The sequence below is a fragment of the Pygocentrus nattereri genome, chromosome 14, assembly GCF_015220715.1.
Source record: "Pygocentrus nattereri isolate fPygNat1 chromosome 14, fPygNat1.pri, whole genome shotgun sequence".
Taxonomy (NCBI): domain Eukaryota; kingdom Metazoa; phylum Chordata; class Actinopteri; order Characiformes; family Serrasalmidae; genus Pygocentrus; species Pygocentrus nattereri.
The window spans coordinates 33,580,786-33,599,110 of NC_051224.1; the positions used below are offsets into that span (position 1 = coordinate 33,580,786).

General features: G+C 40.3%; 1 protein-coding gene across 1 annotated transcript; it reads right to left on the bottom strand.

Annotated features, from left to right (window-relative positions):
* Positions 1-135: 135 nt before the first annotated feature.
* igfbp7 (insulin-like growth factor binding protein 7) lies at positions 136-17,992 on the bottom strand. The gene is made up of 5 exons (XM_017706267.2): positions 17,523-17,992; positions 11,264-11,373; positions 5,755-5,862; positions 5,339-5,465; positions 136-3,235 (listed from the first exon to the last, which is right to left on the bottom strand). The coding sequence occupies exons 1-5, from the start codon at positions 17,986-17,988 to the stop codon at positions 3,213-3,215; spliced, it is 834 nt and encodes a 277-aa protein (XP_017561756.2). The 5' UTR covers positions 17,989-17,992; the 3' UTR covers positions 136-3,212.
* Positions 17,993-18,325: the final 333 nt, after the last annotated feature.

Genomic DNA, 18,325 nt, shown 5'->3' on the forward strand with positions numbered 1-18,325 from the left:
ATCTCCCCATTTTAATTATGCCCAAAATTTTGGGAAATTGGTGGAATTCCCCTTTCAATAATTTGTTAACTTTTGAGGATAAGCCAACATGCTCAGATTATCCCTGTTAGTACACAAAAAAGGTCACCCAACACATCACATTATATACTATTTATTAGTGAACATAACATTGAAACAAATGTATTAGTAGTCCATAACCATGTTTAGGGTGTTTAAAGCAAAAGAAGTAAAATACTATTTTATAGTAGTGAAAAAAGATTCAAAATCGTAGCACCCAATGCCAAATATGACATGCTAAGAGTTTCCACCGTGTTGGAGTGTGTGCTTATTGCTTAAGTATGTACATGATTCTGTATGGGACAGTCTGGAATGTGTGTATTGCTCGGTGTGTGTGTTTTAACACTACTTAAGGGGTGTCCAAAATTTAGCCCCAGACCAAATGCGGCCTACCGGTGGCTTCTATTTCACTGCGTGTTGTAAGTGGCCCACCATCAATATGTTGCAGTTCTCTTTTTCACCTGATGGTGGCAGTAGTATCATAAAGTCACAGTGTAATGAACTACACTGCATTAACAAAGTTGGTTCAAGTTTCTGTCTAGACCTGCAGAGACCTTAAGACCTTTAACTTGCTGCAGGAAATTTAGTCAAAACCACAGCCTTAAATCACGAACACTGAGAACTGGCAATTTTGGCCCGATGGAAAACTGAACTCTTTTCCATCGAGAGCCACAGGAAATGCATGTGCCTCATATTTCAAAAGACTAATGAATTGGATATAGAAAAGTGGCAATTTATGCTTTAATAAAGTGACTTTTGAATGCAGTTGCTGCTCTTGCTATGTAAAGAATAAAGTCTAACAAAAGTATAGATTTTTGTTTAGTATGCCTAACAAATGATCTAAAAGTAAACACCTGAATAAGAATATACTTTTAATATACATTAAAATGTTTTACTGTTATTCCTAAACAATTTGATTATTTCTTATAAGTGCTTACTAAATTGCTCTGGGCAATCCAAACACTAAGTCTTGTGCATCTTTGACACTGTGATAGGAAACACAGTAGCTCACGGAGAAGCACCAAGTCTGTGCACGGATATTCTAAAAAGGTGATATTTCAAATCGTTTTTTAATAATATTTCTGTATTTTGGCACAGGATGATCTCGCCCTCTTTGAAAGTTTGGACAGCCCTGCTTTACTTGAACCCTGCTATATAACACTGACATAACCCTGCCATAAGCATGTCAGATGCCAGGGTTATGCTGTCGTGAGTTCAGGCATGCTTATGTCAATGTCATGCAGCAGCATTAGGTTGTTCATGTACTCTATTTGCTTCCCATTAGGGATCTTGCGGATGTTATCCTGAATGAGGCAACTGGTGAGGAGAAAAAGCAACCTTTCCATTCTTTTCCCATTGAATTTCTTAAAGAACCTTTCTGTGAGTCCCAACATACCGCTCCAAGCAACCTTTTGTGTTCCAACGACAGTCGCAGCCATCTCTTTCACCTACTGGCTTCCAAGAAAAGTGATATAAAACTGGATTTAAGCTCTCTCGCTAAACCTCAATGTGCACATGCCGATGCGCTTTACACCCTGTATTCACATTCTTAAGTCTAACTCAGGAAGTTTTTTTGCTCCTCAGCTCCATGAGTGTTGACGTCTGGGCTACACGGAACGAGTACATGATGTGAATGAACCCAAAAACCAAAAACAAGCCTTATCTGAAAAGAAACTGCAAAGAGGGAACAAAGCCCGTGAAAGCTAGGCGAGTACACGGTCCCGCACACGCGTGTGATTTCGCAGAGGTTTTGTATGAGGCGCTGCACGCGCTCACGTGAAGCTGTTTTGTGCGTGTATCTCACGCAGATCAATCTGATAGCATGTTCTGATAGGTGCTCTGGAGACTGAAAAGCTGTCTTGTGGGGAGATATGGGTGTTGAGCTGCTGAGTGAAGGATAAGATGGATTGGTTCGGGTCAAGTTTTGGTCAGTTTTACACTCAGGACGCTCAGGATTTCTCGGTGAGCCAGATTGCGTAACGGGAACAAGACCAACAAAAGAAGCTAGGAGGGGTGATACCATGACATTAACATATATTAACATTGCTTCTAAGTTCAGCTACATTTTTTAGTCATATATTTGATAGAAATCTATGATACAAAGTTATATCTTCTGGGTTTGTCAAACACTAGAGGGCGCTGTCATGCAAGTCCAAAATAAATGGGTTAATATGGAGCATCTGAGCAAAATAATAGGTTCTTAGTGCTTCAACATTTTTGCAAAGAAGAATGCTTTTATTTTCTGAACACAGAACATAATAATACATTTTAGCACTGCTGTTTTATTTTTGAGCACTTTGGAACAGTTATAAGACTTTATATCAGCAAACCAATCAGCTCTTAGTAGCGTAATGCTATCCAATCAGCGCTTAGTAGCAGTAATGCTATCCAATCAGCTCTCAGTAGCAGTAATACTAGCATCCTGCTACCCAAAACCTGTTTGCTGTAGAAAAAGGGAAATGTACAGGTACATTTTCTTTGCTTTTATAGTTAACATACATACTTATGCTTTCCAAAATGAAAGGAAGGTCCTGGATAAATGCTTAGAAACTATTTGAACTTCTTGTTTTTAGTTGATTAGCTCCATTCATCCCCCAATCATTTAGGACTCGCTCAAGAGCGCCCTCTGGCATTTTGCGGTCATGTTTTTAATGTAATAGTCGAAAGAGGAAGCGGCCAGACTCTGGGAATGCCTACATGCTAACCAGCATATCTAAAAAACTGAAGCTAACCACATTAGCATGGCTCCATCTGCACAATGCTAGGTAGCGGCTTTTGGCTTTTGTCGACACCTGTGTTGACCTAAGTTGACCTAAGTGCAGACCTACGTTATCGGCTGGTTGCGTTCAAAACATGAACTATTCACTGAACTATTTCCTCAAATCCCATTTTAATATATCCTTAGCCTCTCCTCCTATAGGTTAGGCCTGACTTTAGGCTTCACTTATCTGGCTAACTGAGAAAATCCTGTATGAAATAACCCCCTGGTGAGTATCAGGTGTTTATGAGTGCTAATTGTGCTGTGAAGTGCATAGCAGGTTTGTGTGTATGTATGTGAGGGTGTTGACCCTGTGGCGCAGCGTGCAGGCATATACAGCAGTGTGCAGCTGGTCCGTCTCTGATCCTGATCCTGCAGGAGGTTCCATGACAGCTTCTTACAGCTCGTCGTCCTTGACCACTAGAACCATACACACAAAAAAAAGAGTTGTAATCAGTTCGCCACATCACATATTGACAAAGTATACGGTGAACATCGTTGCATAATCCTTGTGTGATGTTCCTTGTGTGATGCCACTTTTGGTTCCCTAAAGAACCTTTCAATGGATGGTTCTTTAGCGAACCATTTTTGTAAATGAGAAATTTATCAAGAAATAAGCAGCCTCTGCAGAAAGTTCTCCAGGAAGAACCTTGGTGAGGAAACTTGAATACATTATCTAACAGTTCTTCAAAGCTTTACAAGGTTCTTGAAGCTCACAGATCTGAACTTTTATCCCAAATATCCAAGCATGGCTCTTTAGGGAACCATGTTCTGTGTTTCTTGTGTTACTCTGTAAACGTTTAGTGGCACTTTTTTAAGTGGGTACATCCAAGCAAAAGACGTATTTTTAGAATCTACTGTATTTAAAAAAAAAAAAAAGAAATATAGTAAAACACGACTTAACAGCTACTGATATATCTGAGAACTGTCTGGGCTTCGTCCTAATATTCTAATGAGCACACTTACTGACATCCCTCAGTCACTCCTAGGCTGCAACGCAGAACTAAACACAAAAGCATGAGTGAAACTGGTGTTAGGTAGGCAGGTGGTGTTGTAGACCCTGCTGAGTCAATGGCTCACTAAAAATATCCATCTTTTAGTTGCGGATGGCTTAAAGAAGGTAAGGTTCTTGTTCCCTTAACTGCATGCATGGAATGCTGGTCTAAATGAATGCAGACGGAGGACAGGCAGATAGACGACCTAGCTTGCTGGCTCGGTTATGTTGGCTTCCTTAGCTTTCGTTTAGATGTTAGCTTTTCCTCTGTAAGTTTATTCAAGTAGAGGAAACTAGTCAGAGATTTTTAGGTGTGTAATAAAACTTTGGGAGCACTGGTGGGCCTTGGCCATTTAAGGCGTTAACCTTCTTAGACAGAAAGCAGATTTACAGTTTACAGTTAGCTTAATAAGGACCAACATGATAAATTATGTTGAAAGTTTATTTTCTTAAAGTTATATAAGTACAGTGTAAAAACGAACCTGGACTTAATGTTTATTGCTTTCACTGCGACTCATTCTATGTAGTACAGCAGTGCTTTGAGGGTGGCATCAAACTGACACCAAACTTCGGACTATTGAACGCCTAACCTTCTTAAACAGGGTTAAATCCCAACCATTCCTTCCCTGCAGCCAGCAGCTGATAGCGTGTTGAGACAGGAGCAGAACGCCCATAGCCTCAACTTACATTTTTAAGAAAACTGGCACCAGGTACTGCAAGCTGCTGCCAAGGTGCCGGTTTACAGCCTAATGCTTTCTGGTGTTGCCCAACAGACCATATACATACTGTGCTATGCAACAAAGAACATGTAACTTGGGAATTGAACTTTTCTAAGGTATCAAAAGCAGAATTCTCACTTCCATCAAAATATTCACAGTAACTGAAGTTACTTTTGATTACAGCAGTTGAATAAACTATCAATTTGATTCACGTCACACGGCCCATCACATATTTACAACTTATCCTTAAACTTCGCTTGCAAATGTTTTCTTCCCCAATAACTTCACCCACATTCAGCAAGTATCTCATATAATTTTGCTGTTAAATATAGGTTTACTGAACTGAATGCTAAAATACTTACTACAATAACTATTAGTAATAAATAGTAATAAGATTGCTAACTAATTGCTTAACACTAAGACATGCCTAAATTAGTGCACGTTAGGTTCATGCTTGGAGAAAATATGGGACACCTTTTCTCTTATTTCTATACTTTTCATATTTTTATACATATAGCATATTTAGAATTTATAGGTATTATAATAATGATCAATCAAGTTTCTATCCACCCTAGACACTACTGAACAGCACCTCCTTGTGGACAATCTTCTAGCTGCTAAACATGAGTGAGCAAATATAGTTACAAGCCAGTTTCATTACGCAATGTGCATTTTTATTATGCAAACTGTCAACTCATTCAATAATCACTGATTGTTTTAGCAATCACGTTTAACTGTATAACTGACAGCCCTAATGTAAACATTTAACTGCTAAGCATGCTATTGAGGACATACACAATGGTCACTCACTCTTCTTGGTGGGGATGTCACTGATGGAGTCCACCACATGGATGGTACCCACAGCCGAGGCTTCACCTTTGCCATTGCTGGCATGGCACTCGTACGAGCCTGCATCCTCCTTAGATAGAGGAGAGATCTGAAACAAACACACCGTTATCTCTCGTTATCTCATCATCTGGTTTTGTACATACCTGAGCTGTCTCAGAGAGAAAGTGGTGGTCTCGGATGAGCAAACTCTTTTACTAAGAAACTGGAGGCACCGCTCACAAGTTTGGAATCACAACCAAAGTCAACTCAGCTGCCAGACTCTGTTGAAAACCCCACTACAGACATACAAGCTGCACCAGATGTGTTAATGACTTATAGTGTAAACCAGATGATTAATAAGTGTGGTTATGGAAGCTGGTTTGGTCCAGAGGGCTTACCAGGACCCAGCCAGTGACCTCGTACTTCTCTGGACCGCCGCGCGTCTGGATGGCTAGATTATCTTGGTCTCCGGGCAGGAGCAGCAAGTTCCCCTTGTCACTGCTGATCTACAGAAAGCAGAACATCAACACCTCTCATTAAAAAAGCAAAATCCAAGAGAACAGTAGAAGTAAAACAATTTAGATTTAGTTAAGCAGCCTTTCTCACCCATCTCAAGTCAAATGATCAGACATTTTTGTCTCTATGACATACAGTCATGTGCAAAAGTTTGAACACCCCCACCACACCCCCCCCAGAAACATCTACAGAGAACACATTTCTACTTATTAGCTGAGTTTAACATATTAAATACACAAAATATATAAAGTGCCATAACCTTTGCACTGGCCATATTTTATCTATTGTTTTTCTCCCTATATATTAAAACATGGATAATTTTAACCAGGGGTGCCAAAATTTTGCATATCATCGCTGTCCAATGAAAAACAAGTATCTCCAAAATATTAACTTTAAAGGAGAAGGCAAAAACTCCCTTACCTTTCAAGGTAAGTCAATGTAAACAGATTTTGTTCCAAGTTGTTTTAGAGCATTTCTATTGGCCCATTCACCATGAAATTTTAACACAACGTAAAGGAAAGCTGATTAATTGAAATGTAGAAAACTAAAAATCAACAAAAAAGGATGGTTGTCATTGCACAGCGATGATATGACTGTATATATATATGTAATTATAATCATGTTCAATAGTGTAAAACCATGCAAATATTGCAAAGTCTTATAAAATAGGATTATAAAGTACTTCTTATATGATGCTAATACTGTACAGTACAGTAGAGTCTAAGATTTTACATAATTAGTAGGAAGATGCAAACAAGAATTTTCCAGAATAATGAATATGTTTTTGATTCCACAATAAAATTTAAAACATATTATAAATCCATGCGATCACACATTTAAGTTATCATAAATAGTAATTTATGATAATAAAATAATTGCAGTACATTATATGTTAATAATAAGTAATGATATCGCAATATATTAATAAATGAATGAATAAATGAATAAAAAAAACAAAACAAACAAACAAATAAATAAAACCGAATATTGTTTAAACATCTAAAAACCTTCTGGTGTAAAGTTGATTATATTTCGGTCTACATTTGCTTTATAAGTTATTGCTGAATAAAAAATATCAACAGTAACTCCATTCATAGTTATTCTAAAGTTTTGAGCTCTAGTGTACACAAATATGCTAAAAAGGGTTCTTCGGGGCGATGGCACTGAAGAATCAGTTTTAGTTCCCTAAAGAATCATTTCTGTAAATGAGATTTGCGACTGTAAAGAACCTTTTTATAGTTTAAACAACCTCCACAAAACATAACTGTTCTAAATCAAGCAATGACTTTTCCCTAGAAGCATATATTTTTAAAAATAAAGATGGCAAAAAAAGTGTTCCTTGTGTGATGCCAGAGAAGAACCACTTTTGGTTCCCTAAGGAACCTTTCAATGGATGGTTCTTTAGCGAACCATTTTTGTAAATGAGATGTGTGTCAAGAAACGTTTAGCAGCCTCTGCATAAACTTCTCCAGGAAGAACCTTGGTGAGGAAACTTGAATACATTATCTAACAGTTCTTCAAAGCTTTACAAGGTTCTTGAAGCTCACAGATCTGAACTATTATACCAAATATTCAAGCATGGCTCTTTAGGGAACCAAACCTGTTTCTTCTGTTTCTTGTGTTACTCTGAGAACGTTTAGTGGCACTTTTTCAAGAGTGTACATCCAAGCAAAGAACCTTGTAGGAGCTTGTATTTTTAGAAAGTGAGCTCTCAACCTCTCACTTTCAGGCTCTGTCTACCTTCAATAATACCTTTGTGTACTATCAGGAACATTTTAGGATGATTCATCACATTTACATGCAGCCTAATAATCTGTTCATAATCCGACTAATATACCAATAGGAATACAGTTCATGTAAACACCTCAGTTGGAATAGATAAATTTGATTGAGGCCATTTGAAATACAACTTCTACCTGATTGAACGAGGTGGGTAATCCTGTAAATAATCTGTTAAATAGAAGAATAATAACCATGTAAATGCCTGAATCTGATTACATTCCCAATCGGAAAGTTTAAGTATACTCTGCGCATGTGCGTCACATCATAGTGAAAATGTTTATTGTTCAACAGTGGTAGCAGAATCTGGTCTGCAGAGGAGATGAAGTTTATGCTCTGATCTTTAAAAAACGACACAGGGCCGGACGTCCAGCTTATGTGCCTCAGAACACGTCTTCCTCTCGGCCTTCTTTAATAAGTACTTGTGAAGTTTTCCTGAGTCTGACATCATTGTAAAAATGAAAAACACAAGCACCGCTCACTGCTGCTCATCTCATACTGACTGGACTCACATGCTTGTTGTCATGGTAGCATCTACACTAAGCGGTTCTCTACGCATGTGCCTAATTTTGGATCGGATTACTTGTAGTGTGCATGTAAATGGAGATTTTCATTAGACTGTTGAGTAGAGTGAGCATATAAACACCTTAGTCTTAATCTGTAAATGGAATGCATTCAGTTGGCAATAATCTTTGCATGTAAACACAGCCATTTCGCGTTCCTGCTTCTGGTAATTTCTCTTAAAGGCTCCTTAGAGGTATTTAAGAGTTGAAGAAGTAGCTTATTCTGAGATTCTGAGGATGATTTCAGTACAATTTGAAAATCATGAGATCAATTACATGGGAAAGCAATGGGAATACAACGAGATCAGTCCAAGATTTACATGATCTAAAGCAAATGAGCTTGATCTGGGTCACTATTCCTAAAATACCAAAGTTACACATTCCACCACCTTTAGAGAGCTTGTGACCTCCATTTATTCTGCATGTGAGCGCACTGACACAAAGTGAGCTGACAGCATGATGAACGTTCTCCAAACACCTCCAGCAAAAACACATTTTTTCTGGAGGTCAGTCTGATGGTGTGTTGGTTTTGCTTGAGTTCTGGTCATGCCTGACTGAAAATTGATGCTTTTCTGCCTTGCCAGGAATTCACCAGAAGTATCTGCTTTTGACTGAACCTTTCATTGAGATGCTCTACACTGTGAAAAGCACACGGTAGGACCCGTTCCATTTCTACATTGTAAAGAGATTTCAAGAGAGATGGGTGTTCACAACCCACAACCTCACAAACCAGGGGCTTATACAGTGATGTGCAGTAAAAATTGCCATTATGCACAAGTTATTCATTTTTCAGAAGACATTTCTGAGGAGACAACATAATCCACTCTTCATATTAGAAAAAAACACAGGTGTTTCTGTCCATCCTTCCACTGTGAGAAGATAACTCAGTGCTACGGGTCTGAAAGGATGTGTAGCTGTCAAGAAGGAGTTACTTCTTGAAGACATTTGCACATTAAACAAAAAAGCTGCTGGTGTTCTCAGAACAGTGGACTGAACACCCTAGAGTCCCAACCTCAACATCACTGAATGTGGGATTATTTGGATTGTGAAAAACTTCTAAGGTGTGGAAAAATATCCACAGATATTACTGTCAGACTGTAAAACTGCAGATTCATACTGGATTAAAATCACTCCACAATTATTACTGTCAGACCTTAAAACTACAAACACTGCAGATTCATACTGGATTAAAATCACTCCACAATTATTACAGTCAGACTGTAAAACTACACACGCTGCAGATTCATACTGGATTAATATCACTCCACAATTATTACTGTCAGACCTTAAAACTACAAACACTGCAGATTCATACTGGATTAAAATCACTCCACAATTATTACTGTCAGACCTTAAAACTACAAACACTGCAGATTCATACTGGATTAAAATCACTCCACAATTATTACAGTCAGACTGTAAAACTACACACGCTGCAGATTCATACTGGATTAAAATCACTCCACAATTATTACTGTCAGACCTTAAAACTACAAACACTGCAGATTCATACTGGATTAAAATCACTCCACAATTATTACTGTCAGACTGTAAAACTGCAGATTCATACTGGATTAAAATCACTCCACAATTATTACTGTCAGACTGTAAAACTGCAGATTCATACTGGATTAAAATCACTCCACAATTATTACAGTCAGACTGTAAAACTACACACACTGCAGATTCATACTGGATTAAAATCACTCCACAATTATTACAGTCAGACTGTAAAACTACACACACTGCAGATTCATACTGGATTAAAATCACTCCACAATTATTAATGTTAAATCTTTAGTTTAGTTACACAGCATATTCCTGTATATCACACAGTGTACAGTCTGGCCTTGTGGGCTAAAGGGAACTGATAGAGAATTTCTGGTAAAGTCACATTTGTTGGTGTGTAGAGGATGTTAAATGAAATGGGCAATGCTGTGATGCCATTTTGGACAGAAACTTCCTCTCTTAAATCCCTCCCTTTTTTCCGGCCCTATTGTTGCTGTATGGTGTTATTCATAGCTGCATGCATCCTTTCACACAGTCTGAGCCATACTACACACACACACAGACCCAATGACTCACTGCCTAGTTTTCTGACTGGGTTAACGGTCAATTAAGGAGAATTACTGGAGAATTTAAAGCTGCTGGGGGCCACCTTAAGCATAGACAGGTTTCATTACATTATCATCTGTGGTCAGAAGACTGCATTCCATTTAATTTTACGATTATACTGACTTAAGAAATGACTTGCGATATTTAAAAAAAAACATACTGGAGAAGGCTTGTTGGTATGTTGTTTTTGGCTATATTATTTGTTTACTAGATTATATGAATGATTTGTTTGTCTGCCACATATATCTGCATAATTATAATAAATAGGGTTGCGCTTAAGTGCAGTTGATACCTCTATAACCACAAGGCATGTGTGCTTCTGGTGAAAAGGTAAAAGTTGATTCAAACTTCATAAAAACAGTAATACATTCTCTCATGTCTCTCTCATTAGATTAAGTAAGTGGCTCTCATTAATCCCACAACAGGGAAATTTCACCTCCGCATTTACCTCATCCATTAAGTGAAACACCACCTACACACTAGTGAGCACACACACACACTAGGGGCCAGTGAGCACACTTTCCCGGAGCAGTGGGCAGCCCTATCCGCAGCTCCCGGGGAGCAGTAGGGGGTTAGGTGTCTTGCTCAAGGACACCTCAGTCATGTCCTGTCGGCGCTGGGGATCGAACCATATAGTCAGCAGTGGTTGTACGTAGTTTTAAATGTGCTGTATAGTCACATAATTAAATTTTTTATTTGTGCAATCCAGCAACTGCCCATTGACGTATGTTTTGAGTCAACAGGTTGTCTGTATGTTTATTAGGAACAGAAATGATGTAGAAATGTCCGTCTGCTGTAACTGATGGAGTGAGATGCAGCAGACAGACATTAGGTTGGAAAACGCTGCCATATTCCTTTACAGCGTTATTAAAATCCATGCCTCAATGTTCATCAGAGTAGATAGCTGTTATTCAGCACGGTGTCTCTGAAGTACCTTCTTCCAGGTGACCACAGGCGTTGGGACCCCGATCGCCTCGCAGCTCAGGAACACCTGTGAGCCCGTCACGTTCCAGACCTCTCCAGGAGGAGTCACAATGGAAGGAGCTGAGAGAGAAGGAGAGTGCAGTGAGAAAGGAGGAGGGAGAAAAAGACAGGATGATTTAGTAGTGTTTTATTTTATTCAGAGATGTGGGTGACTGGAAGGATCGCTAAAGGCTAAAGAGCTCGCTGACTGACCGAGCTTTCATTACACTACCATTAACATACAGAGAGAGAGAGAGAGAGAGAGAGAGAGAGAGTGAATAAGACAGAGAGCATGAGAGAACAGAGAGAGAGAGCGTGAGAGAGAAAGTGTGCATGTAATGACAGATTACAAGGATGTAATTACAGATGTAGAGATCTTCTCACTCACAATCCTAAACAGCATTCACACAAAGCTTTACAAGGTCGAAAAGGAAATCCCACAGAAAGTCACCTGCAGATGATTTACAGCTCTGTTCTTCAGGCCAGACTGTTACAAATGAGGGCTAATCTACTTCTACACAGATCATTACGGTCCTGCTTCACTCTGACTGGATTTCACTGAACGGTTTAGTCGGAGTTTGTAACGAGTATTTCTACTCACACAGCTTGATACTCTCTTAATGTAATACATGAAGATCTTAAAGACAAAGTAAATCTGCTGTCATCACAATTGGCCCCTCCCAGTCCTCCATGTGCTTTTGTTTTGGTTTTGGTCTTGTCCATGTGCTTTTGTTTTGCTTCCTTCCCGGTCCTGCCCCCTTGTTTCCAGACCCTGCCCTTGATTGTTTTGACCTGTTACCCTCTTGTTAACCACGTGTCTCGTTACCTGTCCCTGTATTCAAGCCCTGTGTTTTCCCTAGTCTCTCGCTGGTCTTTGTTTGAATTGTTTGATTTGCTTGATGCTTGAAGTGTTTGATATTGTTTGGTGTTTGTTTCTTTCAGCCTCTGTTGTGTTTCATGTCTGTCTCTCGATTCCCCCATGTTGGCTCACTGACCCTGGACTGTTTTGACCCCCAGTTTGGATTTGCCCATAATAAATCTCGCTTCTCTTTGCACATGCGTCCGCCTCATCATCGCTCCCCCACGTTACAGCTGTCCTACTCTGGTCATGTGCTGTGTGTATTCCGTCTGGGAGCAACAGGCTGGACACTTATGACCTTATTAGAAGCAAAGAGAGAGAGTGATAGAGAAACAGAGATGTTTGCGTTTTTTTCTATTTTCATTCCTTTTTGTTTTTAAATGGATCATATGGCAACCAGTTTTACTTCTTTATTTTAATAAAAGAGTTTGATCTTTGATGTAAATACTGTTTCAAAATGCATCGCCAGTCCATACACTTACTAGTGTTCCACCAATACTGATACAGCATCGGCGTCAATACTGGCACTGTATCTGTATCAGTGATAGGGATACCAATGCCCATCACCGATACCACAAAGCAGTTTCTAATGCATGCATGCATGACAATAGACAGAACTTAACGACACATCTGGGCCGACAAGCCGCAGTAAAAACACTCATGGCAGAACCTGCAATGGCAACATTTGGTGCGAAAAACAAGCTAACGGAGTTGCTTCTTTCAGGAATCACTCATCTGCTGCTGTGCAGTCACTTACAGTCTGAGTTAATGCTACTGAGAGAGCGGAAGGAACCACTGGACTCTCGCTGTAATGAGAGCCTTTTGCCTCAATTTAGCCCTTACCCTAGCAGCCTATTAGCCGGGCCTGTGCATCCACTCTAAGCCAGAAAAAACACCAAAAGTTGCTAATACTGACAGCGTGAACAACAGTGATACTTACTGAGCTGACGCTAAGAGATGCAGCACGAGTGAACAAGATGCACGTTTGAGACAAATGCCTTCAGAAATTTTGATATGAAACATTCAGCTCCGTTTTTGCGCCAGGGAAGCTGCTGTGTGCTCATGTGTGAACACTGTTCAGTTCTGTTTTTCCAAGATATTTTCAATTTATTTAAGTTGTTAAACATAATTCTTATTACTAATTATATAACTGTAAATACTACATATATAGAAAAAGACAGATAGATAGAACTTTACTGATCCTGGGGGGTGGGGTGGGGGGGGATTGCAGTGTTTCAGTAGCAAGACATATAAGAAAATAAAAAACAAATGAAAATAGACATAAATTAGGCAATAATAAAAAAAGAAACAGACAAAAAATGGATTTAAAGTATAAGAGAGTAAGAATAAAAGTATATTTATTTGCATATCGCTGTTGTCGGAAGAAAACCAACGTATCTCCATTTTTGTTGTTTTTTAGTTTTTGACATTATTTGAAAATACCTGTTGTCCTTTACATTGTGTGTAAATTCCATGATGAATGGACCAAAAGAAATGGTTCCATTGACTTACATTAAAATTAAAGTATGTTTTTTTCCTTCTACTGTAAGGTCACTGTTTTGGACATACAAGGTTTTCTTCTGACAACAGCGATATTTATATATACAGTAAATAAACAAAAGTAAGCATCTAATAAATATAACAACAAGTAAATCCCATCTAGCCAAGCTGAGTGTGTTTTTTTTGTGACCCAGAACATAGATTTTACCAAAATAAAATTGTATAATTTTAATTTTAATTGCATAATTTTATTTGTATAATCGAATTGTATGGATATCAGGAGTTAGTACCGATATCAGTACTTGGTATCGGACGATTTTAAGGATCAGGTAATGGTACTGGAAGGGAAAAAGTGGCATTGGTGCTTGGAGATAAACAGGCTGTGTTTGTTAGGGATATATGTATGTGCATTGGTTTTGTGACATCACAAAAACAGTGAACTTCAAATGGGCTGTTTTGGATAAAAAACTGCTTTGCTTCCATATATAAACTGTATGGACAGGAGAGTAAACGATACTTTTGAAATGGTAATTTTGAAACTGTAACATTTACACACTACATTAAACTCTCTGATGTATAATGAATGATGAGAAAAATTCAGTTTTCCCTGATATGGGCCCTTTAAAACACTGAATCGTTTTTACAGTGTATTTATTTATTTGGGTCTAATTAACATTTCCAGTCAACATCAGTCACACCTATATTTTGTTCCCTTGTCATGCCAATGAAGTTTAATTTGACTGATTTGACTGAGCGAGAGAGAGAGAGCGAGCGAGCGAGAGACACTGCGAGAGAGACGTTTGCACTTACAGACCCTGCTGTAAATCCAGAGCCATCATGCAGCTGTAATGAGCTGTGTGAAGGTTCAGTGGTGTGAACGGCTCTGGATTTGCCTTTATCAACAGCTCAGCTCTGTGTGTTCCTAAGCGGGACGCGAGTGTTTGATCAGAGTGCGTCTCCCATTCGCCGCCCCAAATCCCCCCGGGAGGCTGGAATTTCAGACATGTCTGTTCAGCGATGAACGGGTGCCACCCTGCATAAACACACCAGCATCCAGCCTGATCTACTGCAGGTGTGACGAAGTTAAGTCTTCTTAACCACTTCTACGGTAACGTCAATCACCAAGTCGGGAGATATTTCAATCTGCATCTGTCTGCTGTGGAATTTATGGATCTCTGGTCCAGAAGCCAGAAGTTTTTGTTCTCATGACGGAGATCAATATTCACAGAGTTACATCAACATAGCTTTGTGCTGTACATCTAACCTGCTGCAAGGCAGGTTACGTTCACGATTTTTCACAGTGAACAGCTTCTCACCAGGAACAGCGCCCTGACCGAGGTGGACCAGTTCAGTTCTTTTCTTTGTGATGTTTTGTGATGTTCAGAAGTGGCTTTGTCTGCTTCTCACCATCCAAGTAATCCCAAACTTCCAAAATTGCACAGAAGCCTCAAAATGCATTATCACTCTTCTTCAGTACTTAGTGTGTCCACTCTTTGCTGTTATTACTTTCCTTTCAAAAGACTTGCTTTCCGGATTTTTAAGATGTTAATCCCAAACAACGTACAGTGATGCTGAGGTCTGGACAGCTTCTTTATGTGACGACATCTTTTATGTCTATTTCCTTTTTCTCTCAGTAAGAGCTTCTTGGCAGCTACACATCCTTTCAGACCCATAGCTTTGAGATGTCCTCACAGTGGAACGATGGCTGTGGTCTTTTTCAGATTTGAAGCAAGAGTGGAGCTTGATTTTCTGTTGAGTCATTGGCTCTACAGAGAACCTTTTTGAAAATGGTTCTGTATCGCACCAGAAAGGGTTCTGCTATTGTTACAATGTCGGGTTAAAAAAAAAAAAAACACATTATACTTAAATCTAAAGAACCAGGTTATCATGCCAAGAACCATTTAAGCATGCAAATAGTTTTTGAGTCTTCATTGTTTCTATATAGCAAAGGTCACTAACAGGCAGACCGCAGTACGAGTCCGGACCCAGACGCTGTCCAATGTAGACCCAAACCTATAACCAATAAACTATAGAGAATTAGAGAGAAATAGAGAATTGTTTCATTTTGACAGGGTGGTCCTTTAATTGGCGTGTCATTTCTAGCCTTTACGGTATGGCTTTAGTGGCCCGGGAGACTCACAGACCAATCGCATATGTTGTAAATATCACACGTGACTCTTCTCAGCCAATCAGATCCGTGCATTACGATGACTGCTGAGTGAGTAATGAACACACAGGGGAGGGACGAGGCGAGAAACAGCAGTCAGAGAAGAAAGTGAGCCAGATTATGTCACATGACGTGCTCTAAAAAGAGAAAACTGACAATAAATGTTGTTGAAATATGACTGAATTGTACTTTATTTGATTTTACATTCAATTGTTGACTGGGCTACTTCAGTAAACAGTATATGGCACTGAAAGTTAGACACTATGATGTTCCGGACCTTTGCTTGAAGAAATGATCTCTAACTGGACCTTATTGAGTTTTAATGAAATGCCCCTGCTATATAGAGTAGGGGTGGGATAAAATATCAATACAACGATATATTGTATCTCTTTCTTTTGTGATAAGTTATCGATACACTGGTGATAAATATCGATTCATTAATTTAAACATGCATGCGCAGTAAACGCTCTAAATGGACTCCCCCTCCAATTAGATTTCTTCCGATTCAGATTCATTGCTTCATGACTCCACATGGTGGCGCTAAGGTGTTAATCAAATGAATAGGGTAAACCTGCGTTAAAGAAAAAGAAACTCTTGGGGAGAAACGGTGGACGACTGAGGAAAACAAACCAGAAAGGCACCGTCCTCTTTCAAGTCGAAGGTCTGGGCCCACTTCGGCCTTTACAGCATTAAAGGGACAAAGAAAATAGACAGACTCTGTGATTTGCAAGACCTACATGGGCAACATAACAGACACACATAACCATCTTCGTCATCACCATCATGATCTGGTTGTTGAGGAGACAGCTTGAAGTCAGCCTACGATTATAGTTTTTAAAGAACAACTTCCTTTTTACATCCCCGAGGGCGACCAGTATCACTAAGTTTATCACTGGGCTTATCTGCAAGGACCTTCACCCATGCAGTGTAGTTGAAAATGAAGGTTTTCGCCAAATGCTCCACACCCTGGAACCAAGATACGACATACCAAGCCATAAATATTTCACTGAAAGCGTTATTCATGCATCGTATGCAGGGACGAGAGCAAAGGAGGAGGATGCACTTCAGTCTGCTGAAGAGTTGTGCACACCTGTGATGCATGGACTTTAACATTAGTTGTTACATTCATACACTAAATAAGTACATAAGTCCTGCTGTTTGCCTATTTAAGTCTTTTCTTACAGATATTGTGCTGTATCATCGAGGATTGGGTATCATAGAATACCCACGTAGTTGCGTGACATCATCATTATCGGGGGCAACGTATTGTGATGTCATATCATGAGACACCCTGTGATTCCCACCCCTAATATAAAGCCACTGTTTTAACTAAAGAACTTGAACCAATGTAGGCTTGTATAACTTCCATAGAAAAGCCCAGCCAATAGAATGAGATGCTCTGGAGCAGCAACACACAAGCCACCATGTCCATCTATTGTCAAATAGAGGGGTATAAAGTCGGGCGACTCAAAAGCACAACTATACGCATTTAATGTATGGCTGCTGTCGGAACAATACCCTGTATCTCCATTTTGGTCCTTTTTCAGTTTTTGACAGAATTAAAAAACGCCTGTTGCCCTTTATATCGTGTGTAAGTTTCTTGTTGAACGGATCAAAAGAAATGCCCCGAAATTACTAAGGCATTAAGGTGGACGTGACGGGCAACGGCTTCATCAAAGCGACGGGTTTCAGCCTCTCACCCACCTCGCTGGCACTTGCCCTTGTGCTGCGTCTTGATGGCACTCTTGCCCTCGCTCTCCGCGCGCAAGCTCGCCGCCTTCAGCTCGCACGTGGTGCTGTAGCTCACGTCGTCCGAGCCGCACACCTCGTAGTCGTTCTTGCACGCGCACACGCCCGTCCTGCTGCCGCCCTTCTTCTCCTTCTTGCTCTTCACGCATTCCAGACCCGGAGCGCAGCGCGCGGCCGCGGAGCCTTTGCGCGCGCCACACGGTTCACCCAAGCCGGGAGCGCGCCGGACCGGGACCGGGACCGGCGCCGCAGATGGGGACTCGGACTCGGGCGGGGAGGGCCGCTCCGCGCTCCTGTCGGCGGCAACGGAGAGCCAGAGCGCGAGCGCAAGGACGAGGAGGCGAAGCATGACGAGGCGAGCGCGATGTGGCGCGGCGGTGCGCGGCAGCGGGGAGCGGGAGGCGAGGCCACGCCCACACATTTAAATGGGCGGGGCTTCCCATACAGGCGCTGAAAACGGAGTTTTTTTCCCCTTATAAAGAAATGAAAGGGGAACTCCACCAGCTGATGACATCATAAATAAAAAAAGAAAGCGTGGCCACAACTTAGTAAGGCATGGTAATAAGATAGTTAAGTCGTGGCAAGGCGTGGAAATGAGATCCTAATGCGTGGCCACGCCGCGATCTTGTTCCCACGCCTTACTAAGTCATGGCCACGGCTTAATCACCTCATTCCCACCCCTTGTTAAGTCGTGGCCACGCATTAGGATCTCGTTCCCACATGTTAATAAGGCATGGCCACGCATTCGTTTTATTTAT

Excerpts from the sequence above, each read along its gene's own strand:
- igfbp7 (XM_017706267.2), bottom strand. The coding sequence starts at position 17,988 with ATGTGTGGGCGTGGCCTCGCCTCCCGCTCCCCGCTGCCGCGCACCGCC. Across the intron at positions 5,466-5,754 it reads AGGTCACTGGCTGGGTCCTG|ATCTCTCCTCTATCTAAGGA; the intron begins GTAAGCCCTCTG and ends TGTTTGTTTCAG. Across the intron at positions 3,236-5,338 it reads TGACATCCCCACCAAGAAGA|TGGTCAAGGACGACGAGCTG; the intron begins GTGAGTGACCAT and ends GTATGGTTCTAG.